The 22,197-nt window shown below is 34.8% G+C and overlaps 1 protein-coding gene across 6 annotated transcripts in view; it reads right to left on the bottom strand.

Annotated features, from left to right (window-relative positions):
• STRN3 (striatin 3) overlaps window positions 1–22,197 on the bottom strand; it is a 64,216-nt gene that overhangs the window by 24,878 nt on the left and 17,141 nt on the right. For 3 of the 6 annotated variants that reach the window (XR_013922186.1, XM_080345357.1, XM_080345358.1), the window contains exons 2-8: window positions 19,043–19,146; window positions 14,701–14,774; window positions 13,201–13,282; window positions 12,721–12,900; window positions 12,101–12,233; window positions 11,083–11,224; window positions 5,432–5,617 (exon numbers count right to left, since the gene is read on the bottom strand). Coding sequence is in view for 5 of the 6 variants with exons in the window: in XM_080345357.1 (XP_080201483.1) it covers window positions 5,432–5,617; window positions 11,083–11,224; window positions 12,101–12,233; window positions 12,721–12,900; window positions 13,201–13,282; window positions 14,701–14,774; window positions 19,043–19,146 (901 nt within the window). In the remaining variant the exon portion in view is untranslated. The remainder of the gene's footprint in view (window positions 1–5,431; window positions 5,618–11,082; window positions 11,225–12,100; window positions 12,234–12,720; window positions 12,901–13,200; window positions 13,283–14,700; window positions 14,775–19,042; window positions 19,147–22,197) is intronic. The other 3 variants (XM_080345360.1, XM_080345361.1, XM_080345359.1) reach the window with 2 other exon arrangements.

Here is a 22,197-nt window from a genome sequence, read left to right as displayed (position 1 = left end):
TTTTTAATTAATTCTTGCTTATAGCTTACACATCAAAAAGTCAAACTTTAATTGTAAAGTGAAATTTCAGTGACAGAATCCCTTTAAAGAAAATAGTCCACAATGATTCAAGACTTCTAATCGATAAAGGATTCCTTTCTGGGACTGCAGGTAGTTCTATTGTAGAACATTAAAAATCAAAAAAATCTACCACCCTGCTGCCAAAAACTATGCTTTTGAACTTCCTAAAATATAAAGTGTTTACTATCTTTAAAAGGACATATTAGAGCTTAAATAATTTTCAAGTAAGTCCACTTCTTAGTAAAGTAAGCATTAGGAAACAATTTCTTATATTCTGAGGTGACATGTACCACTTTTATTAAAAAGGAAATCAAACCTAAACCAAAGTCTTTATTCTCAAAAAAGTAAAAGGCACACACTATGCTTTTTCTTAAATGGTTAAATGTCACTCCAGTCTCAGGTAGAAGTGAGTCTAGAAAACTGTGATCTCAGTTAATGAAGTGAGTGTAAAATAAAAGAAAATGAGGAATATCTCTTTTGCACCAACACTTTTTTTCTAATAGCCACTAAATGGACAGGCTTTCATTTCAAAGGTACAATATTTAATTTTAGTCAGCAGGTGAGATCTCATAGTAAAAAGTTTTTCTTAAACGGCCAGGTGTCTAACACACAGACTACAAAGCCTGCTTTTGTCTTCATTCTAGTTGGCAGTCAGCCAGCCACCTCTGGTGACCAGCAGCTGATACATTCTTGAAGATACCATAGAGCAATCAAAAATTACACGATATCTGGTACCCTAAACTGTCTACTTTAATACACCCTTTGCTTTCCAGAAGAAAACCCATTTGTCTTTTCAATGTCAATAAGCATGAATTGTTCAACACATGAATACAAAATGCCAAAAATGGCTTAGAAACTTACTCACATCCAAACTGAAAGCATCTTTTGGAGGTGCTTTCACACCAAACATACAGACAGAAGAAGTCTGTCTCAGAGCACACTCAGAAGTAACTAGATAAAGATCTCCTGCTCTGCTACTTTGAACCAGACGGTCATTTAGTACATCACTGATTAGAGGACTGTTGGCCTTGCATTTTAGTGCTTTTCAGTATGTTTAGTCACTTCTTGTCTTTCAAACGTAACTTCAGAACAGCCTCAATCCATCAGACAAAAGAGGGAAGCTTCATTCTGAAGTTTGCAAAAGAGCAGTTGCTGTTCCCAAAAACCTCTCTGTATTTCATGCTGAAAAATATCAACATTCAAGACTATGCCACCACCACAGAAGACTCTGCAGATTTCTGCTTTCAAATAAGTGTACCTTCACATTATTGTTGAAGTATATGAAATGTTACAAAGAGATTTTTAAGGATAAGAATGTGCTGTCTCTGCATAAGCAGCTATGTTCAAGGCATGAACTGGATGATGTGTTTTATATTCAAGACTAGGATAAAAATTAAATCCAGTAAATAGGAGCCTGTTGTGAACAAAAGCAAAGCACCTATAATCCCATCTCGGTGGATTCTCCTTCAGAGATCAAAAATGAAAAAGGTAATTGAATATTCAGTGCTGAAAAGTTGTAGTCTGAGAAGCCACAAGCAGATTTCTATTAGCTCCAAGATGTAATAGCCCAAGTCTGAACATAACGTAAGGATCCTCCTATATCACAGGTAATAGTAATGAAGATGGTAAAATCCAAATCTGTTTTCATGTCTATCAGCTCTTACCCTGTATTTCCAGAAATCAAGGCTAGCAAAGTGAATGGGACAAACACTTTCATAAATACAGAACAATTAGAGAAAAGAGTAGGAAAGCAAAAATGAGGAAAGTTTCAAGAAAACTAACGAAAAATCAGTAAAAGTATCTTCATTTTAACAGTGATATACACATACAATTAAAGATGTGAAAACTGATTTTAAAAATTACTGAGAACACAATAAGCTGACCTGACAGTATTGTGTCCTGAAAACATGACAGAATGTGTGAAAAAGTCATCCCTTGATTCACCTGCCAAAACTGATCTTATCAAACTTGGGCAAGAAACTGGCCTTAAATTCAGCACACTACTGTAAAAGGTAAGCCTGGTTTTGTAGAAATCAAGCCTCCTTATTTATTTATCACTAGGAAGTCCAGAATAGGCTGTAGGTGATTTCTGGTGGTGGTGTCTGTTTGTTGAGTCAGTTTGTTTGTTTTTAAAAGATCCTTTCATAAGGAAGTAGTATTTCCACATAACATGTTAACTATCATGACAGGAAGGAAAAAAAAAAACCCCACCACACAATGCAACAAAGAAGTATTACATTATGAAAACACACATGCTGACAGAAGATGACCTAAATTAAGGTGTTTCACCAAAAAGAAAACACATGAATGCAGACTACGGAAGTACTAGTAGTAGAATACCTACTTCTGTTCACTTATTTATCTGTAGATTCGGAATGAACGTTATCATACCTGGGCAGGGCTATGAAGACCCTGTTATGAAGACAAGAGTCTAAACACAGTCTATGGTAGCTACCAGATACATATTCACCAAAAGAACCTGTTAGAATATCTGCCCTATTATGCTGTCCTCCAAGTGTTGCAAGAGGTGACAGTTGATGCATGTTTATTTGATCTTTATCTGCATGGCAGTATCTATCATCACAAATTCTGATATTGCTCAAAACAAATTCTGGTAAAAGTCTCACAATACACCGCAGAGCAAAGTAAGAGATGAATATTCAGAATGAAGTTCACGAATGATCTGACACGAGAAGCAGGAATAAAGAAGGCCTTCAACATCACAGGGTGTTTCAAAATGATGGACAAAATCTCAAAGCAATATACAAGCTGTTTCAAAAAGATGGACCCAATTTGAAATCGCTGCACAACCATGAAGCACCCATGACTGAAACTGTTACCACTCGAAACAGCAGGACACAGAGTTTCAAATTATTATTGCTTCATAATTCATTAAACAGTTTGTGAACTTTTATGTAATTGTAACATGTTGCCATCGTGAAATATACTCCTTTGAAACTGGGTCCATCTTTTTGAAACACCCTGTATTTTCAGCCTCAGAATGTTAGAAAGGTTGAGAAAAAGGTCTATGAATCAAATAAACAGAATTTAAATGAGCCTGCCTGACCTTAAATGCATACCTTTACTGTGTGTGTGGGAGGGTTATCTTATTCAATTAGCTCAGTGGTTTAGAGGCAAATTTTAATCAGAAACTATGATCATAAACAAGATACAAGGGCAGAACTCCACAAATCACCCCGTGAGACTATCTATATAAGCTCAGGGTTTCCCAAAGGAGAATTTAAACTTAGAATCCAAAATGCTAAACAGTAACTTATGTGATCTCACAGTATTGTGGCACAGTTGTCTCCTGAATATTCTATAAGGAGGCTTCAAAATTACTTTAGATGAAGAAAACACTCCTTTAAGTTTTGATAGTGGAAAACACATTGCTGAAAAACTATATATGTCAAATAATAATCACTCAACATGTCACTCCATTCATGGTACAGAATTTAATGTTATACTGTTTGCAGCAAATGCACAGAAGTGGACAGGAGGGCAAGTCTTCATAATAATGTTGCAAAGTTCTAAATTTTGCAACAGGACAGTGCAGAAAAAATAATTACTATTTATTTTAAATGATGGCCACAACCAATTAAATCCGCAACATAGATCATAAAAATGCCAATTTTTGACACAGTAGTTACTTTTAGTGGGTGAAATTGCTCTGCTCTTCTGGAAATTTTAAGATTTATAGATGGAAAACCAAAAAGATGATAGAAATTGATTGCATAGCAGCCAAAGAAGCAACAAGTGCAGGAAAGAGAAATTCTTTCTAGACAAGCCAAAATAATGCCACTAAAACAAATTTGGAGGCCTGAGAAAAGTTTTCCATACAATTTATAATCCTAGAACAACACCACTTGTCCCTGTTCTACAGCTACTTAGCTTGCACAAGGCCAGAAGTAGAAACTAAGTGGTGTGGTAGGCATGAAAAGATTGGAGTCAAAATAAAAGCATGGTTTTAAGAACTTTCTGTGTGCAAAGACCTAAAGGCATAACTTCTGAGAGATATATAAAAATCCCCTACATACTTCCTTTTTTCCCCAGAATTCAAAACATTTGCTGTTAGTTTTCAGCCACTGTACTTCCAAAAGGCTAAAATGTGAAGTTTAATAAGAAAATTTCAAATAAAAGTAGGCCATTTTATTGCTACAAACTAAATGTAAACTTTCTAACTCTACAATACTTCATGTGAATTTGGTGTCAACTGCTGATTTACATGTTAAATGAGAATATTCATTAGCATCTAGATTACTACTGTAGGTTCTAATCAAGCCAAAGACTCTGTAAAAATTTTTACTTCAAAGCTTTAATATTTTATGTATATATGTGTACGTGCAAGTCATGCAAAACTGCTGAAAAAATAATCAACATGCGTTAACTGAATTTTAATTTGTTAGCTGTTATGAAGTAAATTCAAAAGTTAATAATTACAGAGTTCTTTATGACACATTATATTTTAATTACCACTTAATTTAGTTAGTACATACTCTCACAATTTTTCAAATTGGGGGGAAAAAATATTCCTTAATAAACATTGCCAGAAACTGCTATATTATACCTTCAAAATAAAAACACTGCAAACAAGGAACCTTCTCTAGAGTGACAGTGATTTAGTAACATTTTGTCCACTAAGAGCTTTGTATAGTTGATGACATAAGCTAGAAAAGCATTTTTACCAGGTACTTCAATATTGCAGTTTGATTTAACTTACATAGTTCAAATAGGTCAACTTGTCTAAAAACTCTTACAGAGTAAAGAGGAGTCACCCAAAAAGTGGTAACTGCACAGAAAAGTGGGGGTTATCATAAAATAAAGATGATATCCTAAACAAAGCCACGAAAATTTCATATTTACATTACAGGCAGTTTAAAAATTCTCATTGCCTTAGACTGGAAAAATAATTACAAACCCATAAATAGCAACTATAGACTGATTCAGGCTCATGTTAAAAAATGAAAAGCATCACTCCCCCCAACAGTACCATAGCATTAAACTTCAAGAAGTAGATTACGTCTTTCAGAAAACTTCTCAGAGTAGGAATATCCTCAAAATGCAAGTTGTTCATTATTTTTACACTCACATTTTGAAGCATTTAACCCTCTTTCCCCTTTTAACCTTAAATATTTTTATGTTTCCAAAATGTATAGACCTATATGGCTGTCAAAGCTTTTGACATATTCACATTCAGCAGGTAGAAAGTTAAAGTTGGTTGCCCCCGTTAGAGAAAATGATGTTTAATGAAAAAAACAAAAAAAAAAACCAAACAAAAACACGAAAACAGAACTTGTGAGAAAAAAAAAATAATCTTCTACATAGATAGGCAAAAAAGCGTTGCATTACAAGATTCAGAATCTGCACTTACTCTTTACCCCTTTCTTCCCCTTTCGTTCCTTCTTGTACTGTTCCTTCAGTTTACTTATTAGTCCCTGGTCTACATCCCAAACCTCAGCAGTTGGGGACAGGTCATCTTTGTCTACATGCAGCATATTATTAAAAGAAAAAAAATCAGCAATTGGCAATGCAAGCTGTTGATGTTTTACTATCATAGCTGTATAAGAGCGTTAATAAAAGTTTTTAATAAATCTTTACTTTAAAGGTGCAGTTTCAGTTTGAGTTCACAAAATACTAAGTCTCATTTCATACAGTTTTTCAAGGCACTGTATAATATTAGTTACATATTCAAAAATTTTATGTTAATTTGTTACTAAGGAGCAAACAACATAAGCTTCATAAGTAACTGTTCATGTTAGATACTTCAAAATACACAAAAATTCATTTGTGTTCAGAAACGACTACTGCATCTTTAGAAAGACAGCGTTAAGAAATTATTCAGCCAGTGTTGAATAAGCAAATAAAAGTATTCATGCTATATCTCTCATGAAAATGCAAGCTGAGTACGTCAGTGCCAGTCTGTTCATGAAGACAATCATGCATCCTCTCGCACTCATTCTACATGCACAAGAAAGAAATCTCAGTCCTACATATAACCAGAGGAAAAAAGTCTATAAATACAACTTTTTACATAAAGATGAAGAAAAGGAATTCACATAGGTGAATGACATCCCACTGCACTCCAGTAACTAAGTTATAATTAGCAAAAAAACAACTTCCACAGTAATTTCAGAAGACACATCTTCTGTTTGAAAAATATTGCTAAATTAATTATTGTCCAAGAAAATTCAAGTCTCTCACTTTTCTACACTACTCATCCCAAAGATTTCTGGAAACACAGAATTAGTAAAAGGATAAACTTGTTTCTAAGTTAAGGAAAACGTAACCTTTGCAGAAGGCACTTTTGCTAGCAGGCAAGTAGGCAGCAACCAAACTTGGTTTGTGTGCCAGCTAAGCTTATGCTTACAAATTCTTTAGGCATAAAATAAAACCAAGTTCCTCAGTTCCCAACTTCCAATTATATGATAGTGTTTCCATAAAGCAGCAATTTTTGAAGTTATAACCATTACAGTAATAAAAGTACACAAGAGAAGCCATACACAACAGAAAGAAAGAAACATGCATTTACGATGCAAAACTGTAGGAGTTATTCCAAGTACATGTTTCATAACAAAACATGACAACAAATGAGAAGATATCCTAGGATACTGACACATCTACCATTATTCAAATAAGGCTGATCAATGACAAAGAGAAACGATCTTGATCAAAGAGGTGGAATATAGAAACAGCAAGGCTGCAGCAGGCATGAAACGGGCAGCATCACAGTGAAGTCCCTGAGCTGTCCACCAAGAACTGAGAGAGGGGAATGGGACAATGACATCCTACACCAAACTGCAGCTACAGCTACCCAACTGCAAATACAGACACCTCAATCTTTCCTTGCAGGGCCAGAATATTTACAAAGAAGAACACTGATTAAGTCAGGAAATACAAAAGGCATAGAAAGATAAGTCAGAGGATATGTCCAACCAAAAGAAGGCGGCAATCAGGGAAAACAACAAAAAATCCCCTAAAACCCAATGAAAGAAAATTCAGTTAAGAACAAATTAAAATTAAAAAAAATACATCCAAAGTACCATTAATAAAAATAAATAATCAGCTAGGTTGCAGCATTGCAGAGAAGGATTCAGGAATGAAACTGAACCAGAAGCTGACCATACTTAACAGCAATGTAATGCTGTTGTAAAAAACAAAACCAAACAAAAAACAAAAGCCACAAGAAAACTGTCATGCTGGTATGTTTTTAAAGGTGCGGTGTATTAAACCAGAAGTAGTCCACCTAATTCAGTGATGGTGATGACAAAAATCAAAGTAACACCTCCAGTCTGTATTCTGCACGAGAAGTTTAAGAAAATGCCTGTAGATTGCAAAATAAACAGGGCATTAAATATCCAGACAAAGAATTCGAGGGAACTGGCTCATTCAGTCAACAGAAAACAGGAAAAACGCAAGCCTGCAAATATAAATACTCAATGCTATCAGCTACTGAAATGTCATAAATAGAAAACTAGATAAAACACTAACTCTAATTAACTGGAGAGGGTGTGAGATGAATTTCAATGAAGAATTTTTAGGAAAAAGCAGCAGTGTTTCCCTCAGGTATGCCTAGATATACTTGACTATTTCAGAAGAGAGCCACGTAACTAGGAGACCTCCGTAATTCCCGACTAGCAGTGGAACTTCCTCCAATTGCCTGCAGCCCTTATCACCCACACTGAACTGACACTGGACAGTGCGGAGGATCCAGGATGTTCATTAGTCAATACCATTTAGTGGAGAAAGGATCTATTCATCTATTTATTTATTAGATTTAAAAGATGACTTGAGAGACTTTCAGTTCCAGTCACATTCTGCCACCTGGAATCCTGGGCACAGTCAGTCATTCTCTGACTCATGGTCCATCTGTAAACAGAACTTTTGTGTTTCATGGGGAAGAGAAATATGGTGATGAACGTGTAGTTAGTCATTGAAATCATAAGCAGAATAAAAAGACTACATATTATGTGACATCTATAATTTGTAACGTAACATAACAATATGTATTTATTCCTGTTTGCTTAAGCAAACAGAAGCTCTATATGCATCTTTTTCTTGATGATACTATATCATAAGGCATTTATAAAGTTTTTAATCTAAAAATGTACATTCATTTTTTAATGTGCTGCATTACTTTACTTCTTTATTTAACACTGAATTTGCAATATGTTTTACTGAGCATGACAGGACACTTTAAATCACAATGTTTGAAAATAATTTAGGAGTCAAAGTATATTAAATGAAGCACTTATAAAAAAGAATGTGTTCATAAAAAACTGTATTATAGCGGGGAAAAAAAGCAAACCAAACTTCCACACTCAGTAGCTGGTTTGCAGAAATCTCAATAGCAAAAACCTAACTATCAAATTTGGTGATAAAATATTTTAGTGTACACGAAGTTAGACGTACAGATAATATGGAAAGTAATAATAAAGCAAGACTATGCAATAGGTTTAGAGCCTAAACATCAGAAGTCTGGCTTCCAGATACTAAATAAAAGGATTATAAAGAAATACACATGTAAACATTTACATATTTTCAGAAAGCCTACATATTTGCAAGAGTAAGAAGTGATAGAAGTATGTCAGTGACAGGAAAATTAAAACAGGAAGGAAAAAAAAAAGCCTGAGAAGAAAACAGAACAGACCAACTATTTACATTATAAAGAAAAATGTGAACTATATCTGAAATACTAAAGTTAATGGTTGATGCAATTGTGTAGAAAGTAATGGCAAGTATTCATTTAAATGAAGCTCCTTCTCAAAAATTAATAAATGGATGGATGGACCTGGAGATTTCAAGCAGTAACAGTTTCACATAGCTCAAAATAATGTGGCAGGCTAAAATAAATTGGTTTAGGAAATGCATTATTTTATTTTAGAAGGCATTTAAATAGGACAATATTTGAAATGTTATTTTTGATAGGTAATAAAGAAGTATTGTCTTTAAATATTTCAGATTTACACAGTGATCTTAAAAAACCTGACACTTAACCCCAAGCCCTGATAGACTGTATCCTTAAATAGCCATGTAAAGAAAGAACAGCTGCCCTAAAATCAGTGACATACTATGAAAAAAGCATTGCTACTACAGCTGGAAACATCTTCTGACTCATTTACATAGTTAGTACAAAACACACAACAAACTTATGGATACTGTGTTCATATGGCTAAACTTAGAACACACAGTTTTTAAGATGAAAGGAGGTTTAGGTTTATTTCCTCCACCCCACTTCCTTGCCTCAGACATGAGCATTTTGCTAATAACGGAATTAGTGCAGTTAAACCGGTTGTCACAAAAAAGCTGTCACAAGTCTGTACAAACTCCTAACATATTCTGCCTCACTTCTGCTATGGGTTCAAAAAAGACATTCAAACTACTCTCTGAAAAGTGTGGTGGGTCAACAGGATTTTTTAAATAGATTTTAAAATTTTATTTCATTTTTAAGTTTGGGATAGCAATCAAACTGCTCAAAAGTAAGTTCAAAAAAATTTAACTTGCAAAGTCAGCATTGCAAATAACTCAGAATCCCCCCATTCAGGGTAAACTACTTGAGAAGACAACAGAGATATAACACAATGGAAGGTAATTTTGGACATCAAGGACTTGGAATTTCAAGGTACAGTTTAGTTCAGTACGTTTCAGCTGTCTGCTCTGAAAAATGGATACATCTTTGACTGCGTGAATTATAGCGTCAAGCTGTCTTTCCTTCTGTATACAATAGTGGTAAGACTGATGGTAGAACCAGAAGTTTCTGTACCACTGTACACTTGAAGAGATGTTGCAAACTGAAAGTCAAAACCTTGGCTTCAAGGCCTATGAGACACCTTATACCAAGAGATTTGCCTGTTTGGCTAAACAAAAAGATGATCAAGAAATTCATCAAATAACATCACCTTCAAAGAGGAACAACACCAAACAACTAAAATGCTTCTAAAAAAAAAAACCAGAGGTATTACCAAAACCAAAGGTAACAGCTTGTCTGGCTTCATCTTCCAACTAGAAATAAGACCGAGTTTAAAAAATAAAGGTGATTAACCCTTTGATACTAATTTCCAGGAAGCAATGCTTTCTAATCTTTGGTACCTTCAAAATCATGATTTTCCTGGAAGAGTTTCAGTATTTTGATTTCTAGAGATCTTTATATTCTCTTTGCTCACCAGGGTATTAGTATCTAAGTATGAAAAATTCATTGTCTCAATGACATAAAATGGTTGAACAAGACGATCTAGTGACACTTTCTGGCCTTACAACAAAAGACTTACAGTATGCAACCACAGAACTGCTTGTACCACAATTCAGAAACTATGATGGTCAACCTTCCACTTCAAGGTAGATGTGAATTACTTGGTTCATTATTCTCTTTCCTACTCACATTCTCTCCCTCTTTCTATTTCTTCTTTTGAAACATGCAGGCTCTGGAAGCTTCTGACAGGATATTTTGTTTCACAAACTAATAACCTCCTTAATTTTATTATTTACTCTAAAATTAAAATAAATATATAAATAAGCAGTCAGACCAGTAGAAAACTATTCTTGTGATTCTACTAAGGCAAGCCACATTAGCAATGACATCTAAAAATCTCAGTCAGAAAAACTAAATATACTAATTGCCTATTTTTACAAGCACACCAAAGAAATTAATTCAACTTACACACAAAAAATTTAAAGATCCTGATCAGAAACAAATAGGGGGAAAAATATCTAGACTTGAAAGCAAATTGAATTTAGGTATAACAACATTCAGAATCCTAGTCTTTCTTATTCAAGAAAGAAAACATTATCATTTTCTAATTTTGCAATCAAAACCAATACCTGAAACAAATGTAACTATGATTGCATTTGTGGCAACCACGACAGCATATACACATGAAACTTTCACTATACACTATTATCTAAACATCGGCATTTGATCATCACAATCATCCACACTTTCACACTGTCTTAGTAAGTATGACAATTCTTATGCACCATCCCGAATAAATATTCCTATATTTCTAGATGTTTTTGTTAGCATCTTACCCCACTCTGTTCCATCTCCTGAACTTCGAGCTTCTCCAGCTCCCTCACCATCTTCAGCTGTCACTAAAAAATCAAATTCTTTCAAAGCTTCTTCAGTATCGGGGTCATCTGTAAGGTCAGCAGCTAAACCTTCATTACCAATCTGCAAGCAGATAAACATTTTTCTGCATTTGAATCACAAACAGATTTTCTACTCAAATATTTAAGTTAGAAGTGATATAGATCACTCTCACTGAGTACTTGGTTGCAGGGGAAAACATTTTTCAACATGAAATGCAGAAAAAGACAGATACAGTCAGATTTAGAGCTGCGTATAAAAAAAAAACAGAACAGAAAGCAGTGCAGTCTAGTGATCAACAGGAAATAAAAGAATACTGACACTGGGTTTAGCAACAAAAACAATCCCATACATCCCAGTCTTCATTTTTTATTTAAAACATATCATCTGGAAAATTTTGTTGTTTTTCTTGTAACATCAATAGCTCTGCAGTGCAGGTTTACAAACAAACTGTGTTTTCTGCTGGTCCAGAAGCCTTTTTTTTCCTTTTTGCTTTTCAGTTCTGCTTCAGTATAAGCATAAGCTTAGAAAAGAGGGTGTTTTCAGAAAAGTGTCTTTTTACTAGTCCTATTACACCTTCACTTTAAATAAAACAAACAACCCCCCAATAAAGACATGAGTGAAAAGTCTTCTTTCATTCTGCAGGTGAAGAAAACTTCCACATAGGGGTTTATGTTTCTATGACTTGCACATTATTATTTTACTTTTGCAGAAAGAGACAATTTTACAAACAGAAGGTTACTGGAGACAAGCCTCTACCAGGCTCTTAACATATTTAGTAAAAACCTGCATAAAAGAGATTAACTAAACCAAGAAATTTATCAGTAACGTATCTGCTTACAATCCGTTCAGATGACAAAGGTACAGCAACAAACATTTTAACATGACACATTTATAATCATCTGAAACAAGATTTTTTTTTAAAGAGGATTTCATAGACACATGAAAAAAAAAAATTACTTTGTGTTTCTTATTTATCCGGTGCTTTTCTTTTCCTTCTGCAATATCTTCTATCATGTCGCTCTCTTCTTCTTCATCACTATCATCTGCGTTTTCTAAGAAGTTAAATGTTTCAAGAACATCACCAGAATTCCTACATAAAGACATTAACAGAGAATCCGTTTTACTTCCTGAAGAGATTTTTAGAAGATTAATCAGATTAAATGCAACTGCTACCTAACAGCTTAAGAGCCTTAAGACTAGCAAAACAAGAAATGGTTGTATGGAGAACTTTCTACAGCTGCCTAATTCCTTAATATGAAAGCAACACTCAACAGGATCTTTCCTTAAAATAACAACTCTGAAGTGGTGATACGACAGAAATTCAACTTCAATACTCTATATACTTTCCTGTATATGATATATATGTATAATATACATATACGTATGTAATATAGATACATAGGTCCCTATGTATAACTGATTTAAGTTAATTTCATAATCATTTACAGTCACCTACACTCACAGATGCACAGATGTTCAGACTCTCCAGTTGAAAGTGCAATGCAAACTGACCAGTACATATCAAGAACTAAGTAACACATACTTTATGCATACTTTTTTCTTTTCTGTTCCCTTACCTTTTGATATCCTGTCCCTTTTGTTTTGATGAAGGAGATTCACCCCCATTGAGGATCTGTTCTAAGTTCTTTGTCTCTACTGAACCATTTGGTTCTGAATTGGAGAGCCCAAGCAAAGACCTTACCCGCTGGGAGCGCACATCCAATATTGTATCTGTATAACCTACTTCCTGAAGATACCTAGATGCATTAAGAGAAGAAAGAAGAAAGCATACTTGAGAGGAAAGGAAAGACATCAGTATTGACTGGTAAAAATGAATGCCACTATTGTATCATTTATGGAAAAATAAGCTTCATCGCTATCCATCTCACATGGAAAACCTTACACTATATTGCTTAAAGGTCAAGACAAACAAGTCCTGAAAAATGAACCACTAATTGCCCACCTCAATTACTCTGTTTCATAGAGTAAGCATGTATGCAGCTCCTCATACGTCAGGGAGAAGTTCAAATACACCAATATTCAATCATGTTACTTACTGTCTTAGTAACTGTCTGCCTTGCTTCCAGGTCAATTGGCTATTTTGAGGTACTGCAGGAACCTCTGTATCTTTGGTTTCTTCTGAAAGATAAAGTGTCAAAGTTGTTTTTTGCGTTTTTCTGTTGTTGTATTTTAATCAACTTATGTTTTACAACATACCAATGAAACTGAAAGCAAATCTTAAAAAAAAAGCTTTAAATTAGATGCAGTCTTATGCAGTGTTTTTCATTTTTTTTTTAATTCTTTGCTGAAAGCATCAAGCAAATAATTTAGCAGAACAGAATCAGTTAAAAAATCCTGACCTCTTACATGCAGAAAAGGAAATGGAAAAATATTTAACCTGCACACAAAAGAAAACCTTGCCCTGGTTAGATGAAGTGTTACTGCTTAGAAAACAGGCTATATCTTTTCCACAAAAAGCAGAGCTGCTTAGAAAGCAACATGGAAAATATAGTTAAGAGAAGCAGTGATATGTGTCAGCATTTGGAGAAAACAAACATGTCAAGTTTAGCACAAATCCCATTAGTTTACTATCAACAATTAAAATCTAGACCCACTGCACTTTTACTGTAACAGACTAGAAAAAATGGTTCAAACCAATAGTTTAAGAATTTTAACATCCAACTTATTCTGCTTTTAAACAGATGAAAAAAAAATCCCATCAAGCAAGAAATATGAATTATGATCCCTAGTTTCACTTGAGTATAAATATACCCCAAATGTGGCACGTCTAAAGCAGAAGAAAACAGACAAACAAACCAAAAAGGGGGAGTGTGGAATACAAATCCATGGGCCACAAATGTAAGGCTCAGATACAGGCCAACAGTGCGACTTCCCAAAGACCTACATTTCAAGAGAAGTCACATGCAACTCTGCTTATTAAATAGCCCAATGTTATTATGAAAAATTCCCTCTGCTATCTGCAATATTGTGAAGAACAAAACTTACGATCATTTTTATATCTACACTGCAAAATCAGATGCGCTCCAGAATACCAATAAGGATAGCCTATTTTTTTCTCTTAGGATTCTTTTCTTTGATTTAGGAGAAAAACAAAACATTTTTTCCAGGCCAATGCAGTACAATTTTTTTTCTTATTCTTTAAAAACTCGCATCCTATAAAAGCATCAAAACCCCCCATATTTCTTATGTTTAGCCTGCGCTTAGGCTTTCCTTCAGGATGGATAGCACAATAGCAAAAAAAATATTAAATCCTTCAAGGAGGGTTATTATAAGAAGCAGTGAGAAGCAGGAGATTAATAAGGGATTGTGTAACCTTATTTAAAGCTTTCTTCAACATTCAGAGGTCTTTCAAAAAAGGCAAGGTCAATTAATTTTGATTTTCAGATTAAACAATATTTACCCAATACCAAACCTTTCCTAGACATCATCTCTGTAACATACATAAGAGGAGGTAGGGGGAAGACTGAAAGCTGCAACAGATTGAGCAGAACAAACTCGTAACACATTATACTAAAACAGGCTATTGTAAAAGTTACCTGATTCAAAAGTTGGCATTTTCAAGTCACCTTGGTTCAATTCTGTGCCATATTTTAATTTATGATATTTTGCCCTGAAAAAGTACACAAATGTTTAACAAATTAGCACACGCTTTTATCAAATCAAAACATTTTATTTTCCCATTTAAAAGAACCATACTAATACAATACAATTTATTCAAATGAAGCTGCTGTATTAATTATTGCATCACACAATTTTTTCTAGTCTTTCAAGAATAGTTTTGAGATAACCCACTTACAATTATTCACAATTATCAAATAACTTACAGATGAGAATTTAGTATGTTCTCCAAGAATGAGGATTTTTTCATGTGTGTCAGCTACTAAAAGAAACCTTGAAAAAACAGTAGGTTCAACAATTTGGCAGAGAATACATTTTCACCTGTAGCACTGTCACAGCTAGCCAATTGCACTACAATGAATGAACCTCATATTTGGGACTCCTGCCTATTTGTCACCCTCGATTTCCACTTCAGTTTCTCTCCTGTTCTGTCTGTGCTTATGATAGAGGTGATCTCTGCAGAACCATGTTAGTGTGCCAGTTTCCCTCAGCACAAGTATTCTCACACTGATCTTCTCTCATTGACCAGAGGCTTCGCTCCCAGTTCCTGCTCAGTGCCCCTATGCAAACACGCCTCTTTCCTTCTTGCCTCCTGATCTCTGCTCCCTCAACCTCTCTTCTCCATCACTTTTTTAAAAATCAGCCTTCCAAATCTTAATTTCTACCCAAGTTGCCTATCAAAAGGTCTCAGCTCCCTTTACTTCCAGCAATATCACATGAACTACCCACATCTGTATCCTGGATATCTCTGCCTTTATCCTAGCTAGACCTTTCACAATTTGACTTTTGCTTCACAGATCCTTTGCAAAAAATATTCAAAATCTCAGGGACAAGAACTCTAAATGTTCTGCAGCAAAGTCAAGGCGAAAGATCTCTGTAAAAATGTTAGCAGCCACATTTTAAAGCCTCTACAAAAGGCAGCTGTCTTTATAATTCTATATTAATCATTTGAACAAAGTTTTAAAAATAACTGAACTCTATCTATCTCCCATCAATTTTAAAGACTACTGTCAAGCATGCAACTTCTTGAGAAAAGATACATAATGGAACATATGCTGGACAAAATAACAACTTTCCAACAAACTGCAAATGTTTGAGCCACTGCTTCATGTTTTTCCAAACTGAAGATAAAAGTTCATCTCAAATGCTGCCTGATATATTAGATGGTATAGAAGTTTGTCTTCTAAATTATAGAAGTTTCTGCTAAAATTGCAATTAGGAACAGTCTCATTAACAAATGGTCAGTAGATGGCACTATTGACCCTTTATAGTAAAATTAAATGCTGCATTTCATACCAATTACATTATAACTGAAAAACTGCAAGGCTCCTGGAAGACTAAATACTTGCATGACCTGAATCTGACTGACTGCTAATAAAATAGAATCATAATCTTTTAATTATTTGTGAATGTGTTCATGTTTCATCCGTGCACTGTAAGACTGTCTACTCTAGGTGCTGTCTTTAAACTGAGATACAAAGCTTTGTTCCACATTGTAATAGGGCAGTGTTCCACCAAGCTTTTTTGGTTTTGCTCAGTTCATAAGTGATGCCACTATAACTGAAAGGCCAATCTAAATTTGTACCATTTAGAGCTGTGGCAAACACTGTTTAGCAGCAGTTGGTTCCATTTTGGAGCTACCACTTCAAAACATTAATTAAAATTCTGCTTTAATTGTTCATTAGAGAAGATGGTGATGTATCCAATCTAAAATTATACCAATGACAAGCCACTAGGAATAAGCCAAAATATTGCTGCTTGTAATGAGATCAGTTGTATCTTTCACATCACATCTGATGCTCAAATTCAATTTTACAGTAAGAAGTTGATCTTATTAAATTCTAATAAACTATGTATTTGCACACATATTCCTCTCTGTATTGGAGCACAAATAAGGGTAATTATTACATATCTTAAAAATCGCTAACAAGCTACAGTGTTGGTGACCAAGTCAGCAGTGTTACTCCCCCATACCACACAGGAGCTGAACTCTACAAGAGGCATCTTTTGAATCTTTCAGTATTGACTTGCTATTCTTCTAAGGCTAGGTTTCCCTGAGTGAAAAATCAAGAGGAGGAGAAACAGTGCCTTAAGTTGATTTAACTGCTTGCTGCTATATAACTGTTGAATCCTACCACTCAGCTGCAAGGGTGTAAGCCAGCTCCAGTTCAAACCCCATGAAGTCAAAACACAGACACAGTTTTACAACCTCAGCAAGTCTTATTAATTTAAGCATAGTACTACACTAATGAAGCTTGGAGTAGAGTGGCTTAGTGTACACAACAGAAGAAATCTGTCTGGGTCTGCAAAGGACCATAAAGGAATATACACTAGCTACCAACAAAAAATGCCAAATATGTAACTATTTAAGGCCAAATTTCATTACAAAAAAATGATACAGAACTAGCAAAATATTTAAGGACACTGAAATAATAAACAACATATTACTAAGTGTGTTGCACACACACTTAGACATAAATACCAGAAATATCAAACTATGTTGTAAGTACTACTGTGCTTTATTTAATCTTACACAACGATGTCCTGTTTCATACCTTTTTCCTGAGAAAACATGACTGTCATCATTGTCTGAATTAGTTTGTTTCTCACTCCCTATAATCTGATATTTCACCACATGAAACTTTTTGACAGCATCAGGGAGTTAGCAACAAGAGGAGGTGAAAGGGGGTCAGGGGAATCAGGCTCAACAGTGAAAACTGCTGTCAACAATTTTCAGATCTGAAATTCTCAGAATGGTTTCTTTTCATTAGTTGTGATTCTTCACTCAGAACAACAATGGCAAAGAAATAACATCTCTTATCATGAACTCTTCATTCAGTATAACAACCAAGAAGCTAACATACTATCATTCTTGGATGATTTACTGACAAGTCAGTACCTGCTTGCTTTCCTTACTCAATATTTTCGCAATTAGATCCCCTCAAACTATGAGGCATTTGTAGCAAAAAATAACAGAAAGCTTCCTCGTTGCCTCCCACACATTCACCAATCAGGCCCGGAGTTTCAGTTCCTGCTTTTAGCAATCTTCATGAGTATTCTGGGACTTCAGCAAGGATTTTCCTCTTGAAAAATATGCACTGTTGGCTTGTACCCACTAGCCGCAAGAACTAAATCAAACTGTATGTTTGTGCTGTTCTGCTTCTGTTGTATGTATGTTTACAAGCTTCTTGCCCATCAGATGACTTTTAGAATTTCATGGTAAGTCAAATTATAAAGGCAGCTGCCTTTCAGGAGAAAACAAGACTGAGGTTTCATCAATGCCATTCATCTTCAAATTCTGCATTCTGTTACGGGATGTCTTCACACTTCAGCTGTAATTAACTGCCTCTGATTTATCTCAGTAAGTAGGCAATCGCCACAGCCTCATGGTGTGCATTTGCAGCAAGTCTCTCTGTGCAGCACACAGAGAGTTTATTATTGCCAAAACAACCAAAATGTTTTCCTTCAACTTCAGAAAGTTCTTTCTAGCCCAGACACTTGGGTCTGCAATGACAGCACATTATCCCTTTGATATGTTCAATGTTCTTTTAAGGAAAAGTACACACACACACCAACACTCTGCATACTTTTCATCTGCCTCGAATCCAGAGTGACTTGCACATTACCTGTTTGATATAACAATGTAGCTTTTAGTCTTACTGTGGTTGGAAACCACGAGTTACTTTCCACTTCAAGGATAGGGTTGAATGAAGAAATAGATCCTTTCTGTCTATGACTTCACTAAAAGACACACAATGTTCTGATATGGCTTTCTGTATGAACATATGCTGTTTTCTGGAGCACCTTTACACTGGACACTTCACATAGAGGTACAAAGCCATCCTCATCAAAACATCAGCATTTATTACGAACCCAACTGATCAAAGTTATTTCTGTACTAGTCACTTACTCATAGTACTAATTCATAATGCAAAATGTACTTATTCTGGGACAACTAACTTAAAAATGTTCCTATACGTCACTAAATTTTGCTACAAAACTATAAGTTTACTCTTGCGGGAATGTTCTCCTCAAATCAAAATAAACAAATAAAGGTTGCCTATTTTGTTGCCTGATCCTCAAGCTGTTTACACTTGAATTTATCAGAAAACATAGTGCAAAGATGACAAACCATAAGGACAGTTTACATAAAGTTACATAGAATCATCTAGAAAAGGCAGTTCACATAGTGTGATGGAATTGCTGTTACTCTATAAATTCTTCTAGGTCAGATAAAACCCGAACAGTCTGTATACCTACCTTTCTTGTTTTAATGCATATTCTAACATTTTTATTCTTCTCACTAAATCTTTCTTCAAATTTTCTTGACCCTTTCTTTCCCCTTGTAAAAATGCTATCCGAGCCTGAAAATATACACACACAAAAAAGAAAGATATGAGATATTATTCCATTCTGATCCCAAATCAAAGCAACAAAGTCTGCCTTAAAAAAAAAAAAGTACACAAAACTGCAAAACTGTTTAGCATTAATCACTTCAGTCAGTCATTAACAACAAAAATAATTCTGCCCTAGAGACAGAGTATTCTTTTCTGTTCATAAACGTTGGGGTTTTTTCCTTGAAATAAACAAGTTAGTGTAGTAACTCTAAAAGAAGGCACAGACAGTAATCATATTAAAATTTTAATACATGCAAACAGTTTTGTCCATGTGGCATTGTTAGCATAAATTCTCTTATACATTTTCTTCCAGATCCGAAGCCATATTAAAATAGGCACACAGCATACTTTTAAGCTATTTAGTTTTTAATGCCAATATATTGACCAGATTAAGAAACGGTTACATGAATTCAAAATCAGAATTTACAATTCCGTTATACAGGAAACAACTATATTTTATGGATTCACATTTTACTTACTACTGAAAACATCTGAAGGTTAGAATATCAAAGGAGAACTGGTTATAGTGTGCTGCTCTACATGACGAAAAATACTGGTGTGGGGGGTTTTTTGTGTGTTTTGTTTGTTTATTTGTTTTTAAGCATCAATCATATTACCCACCTATACTTAGAGAGAAGCAATGAAGCTTCCTACTCACCTGTTAACCTAGTAGATAGCTTATATGTTCTACTGAATTTATTGTTATCTCAACTAGTGCAAAAGGTCGTGTAGAAAACTTCAAAGCAGTTGAAAAATAAAGGTAGTAAGTTTGAGGAAAAAAAGCAGTTTCTTCACTACAAAGTGAAATATTTTGCCTTTTGCAAGCCAAAATCCTAGGGAAGACAAGGGAATTTTCAGATGTGAATACAAAATTTATACGGCTAATGATATTACTGGATTGGTCATCATTACAGGAAACCACAAACTCTTTGTCATCATTATGACTTCAAACTGACTGAAGTCATAGGGTAGCTAACTCAAGACAAGAGTCAATATAAAATTTTATTGGAAGACAGATTTACAAAAATAGAATAAGGACAGTAGAAACCACATAGCTCCACAGAGGTTAAGATCAACACCACAATTTCATTATTAAAGGAGGTGCAATTAAAAGAACAAAAGGGGAGAGTGGGGGCAGAGCTGTAATTGGCACCTAACTTATCCCTGGAGATTTTTTGAAATGAGTGGTTGTACATTTCACCATTCTCAGTGGTTAGAGCCAGAAACTGCCTAACCAGGAGGACAACATACTTGCATTGCTCCCATCTCAAGACTAAGTGATACCACCATATAAAACTACATGCATCAGCCCTGATTTTAGTCCCTCCAGCTTTCTGCTCAATGCTAAATCAAATTAAAATGTGTTCTTTTTACCTTGCATTACCTAATTATTTAATCCATTAAAATTTAAAATACTAGTGAGAACAAGGAAGTTATGAGTACTTCAGTTTAAAGTCTGTCATGAAAGAACTCTCAACGAAACACTGCAACTCAGTGAGAAAAGGTAACGTACCAAACAGCACATGATAATAGAGAAGAAAAAAAAATAAAACTTTTGTAATCATTGCACAGATATTTCACGATAAAAGGTAGAGACCAAGATCCAGAATCAGCTGTTTTAAACAGTGGGCTCCCAATGGAAGGAAATGGAGGCAGCTGAGCAACTCAACTGCAATTATGCTACTTAAGATTCTAAAAAAATACTATCAAACTGACTCTAATCCAACAGAAATTTAGCAGCCTTCTGAAGAAAACTTCAAGTATACATAAATTGCACTGTTCCAGTTATCTAAGTTAGCAAATGACCAGACAATTTCACAAGTCCAACTTGTTATCCCAGTTTTCACTAGTCAACAAAAAGTAAACAGTGTCCTTACACAAATTAAAAAACTACCCACAAAATAGCTACAAAAGTAGTGGTTTGGTGTTGTTGTTTTTTGGTTGGTTGGTTTTGGATTTTTTTGTTGTTGTTAAGTAAGGTTATCAAATCTCTTATGCTCTTTGACTGGAATGCAGTTCTCAACTCTTTCCGAAACTCAGGTATTCTGTGACAATCTTCACTCCTTCTATTAGTCTTGTTTCTTCGGCCTGCACCGTTTTACAACTCTTTGACCAATCTTAGTTGCCAGATACAACTGTCGGGCCTTATTTCATCCTCCGTTTGCTAATAATGAAGAGAAAAATAATACAGCTGCAATCATGCACAGAGAGAGGCATCTGCCTCGTAGATACTCACACCTGAACTATACCCCCTTCTGGAAATACTTCTGAAGTCCTTGGCCAAGCAGAATCAAACCTCCATATTTACTAGGTACTTCCTAGATCTCATACTTTCAACCAGAGATATTAATGAGCTAAGTGATCTTGAGAATTAATATAATACAGTAATAATGTTATAAAAATAAAAACAAAGAAAACCCAAAAATCCACGCTACAAAAAAAGCCCTCAAAAATCTTTATATGCAACAGTATTTATACACAATCTCCACATGGTCCAAAAGGTTGAATAGAAAGTTTGCCACACACAAAAGAATGCACTTCGAGTTGAGTTTTTGACATTTTTGTCAATACCAGCAAACTTCCTTTAGCATCACTTTCTGTAATTGCTTCTATACATATCTGACTGATTTTAGGGATTTTTTTTTTTCCTCCATTGTAACAGTCACATCGCTGAAATGTAACAGATGTTATCTATGCAAAAGTTAAGAGCTTTATGTTTAGAAATATGGGAAATCAATTCAGACTTTGGGAACACTTAGTCATCAAGACCCTCAATACAAAATCAAGAACAAGATCACTGCAGATTTGCTGAATAAATTAAATTAACTGACTTGCTTTCTCACATTTTGAACTGAGAAATTAGGTGTGTCAAAACTATCACTTGACTTGTTTCATGATTGAGCCCTAAAAATTAACACACAATTTCCAACACTGACTTTTTTGAAAAGCAGTAAATCTAAAGTTCGATAAAAACAGGTAAAGTAAACACATCAGTCTCCCTCGGAGCTGTTGTACTAG

The sequence above is a fragment of the Nesoenas mayeri genome (genome assembly GCF_963082525.1).
Source record: "Nesoenas mayeri genome assembly, chromosome: 5".
NCBI lineage: Eukaryota > Metazoa > Chordata > Aves > Columbiformes > Columbidae > Nesoenas > Nesoenas mayeri.
This window is presented reverse-complemented; position numbering and strand designations above follow the sequence as displayed.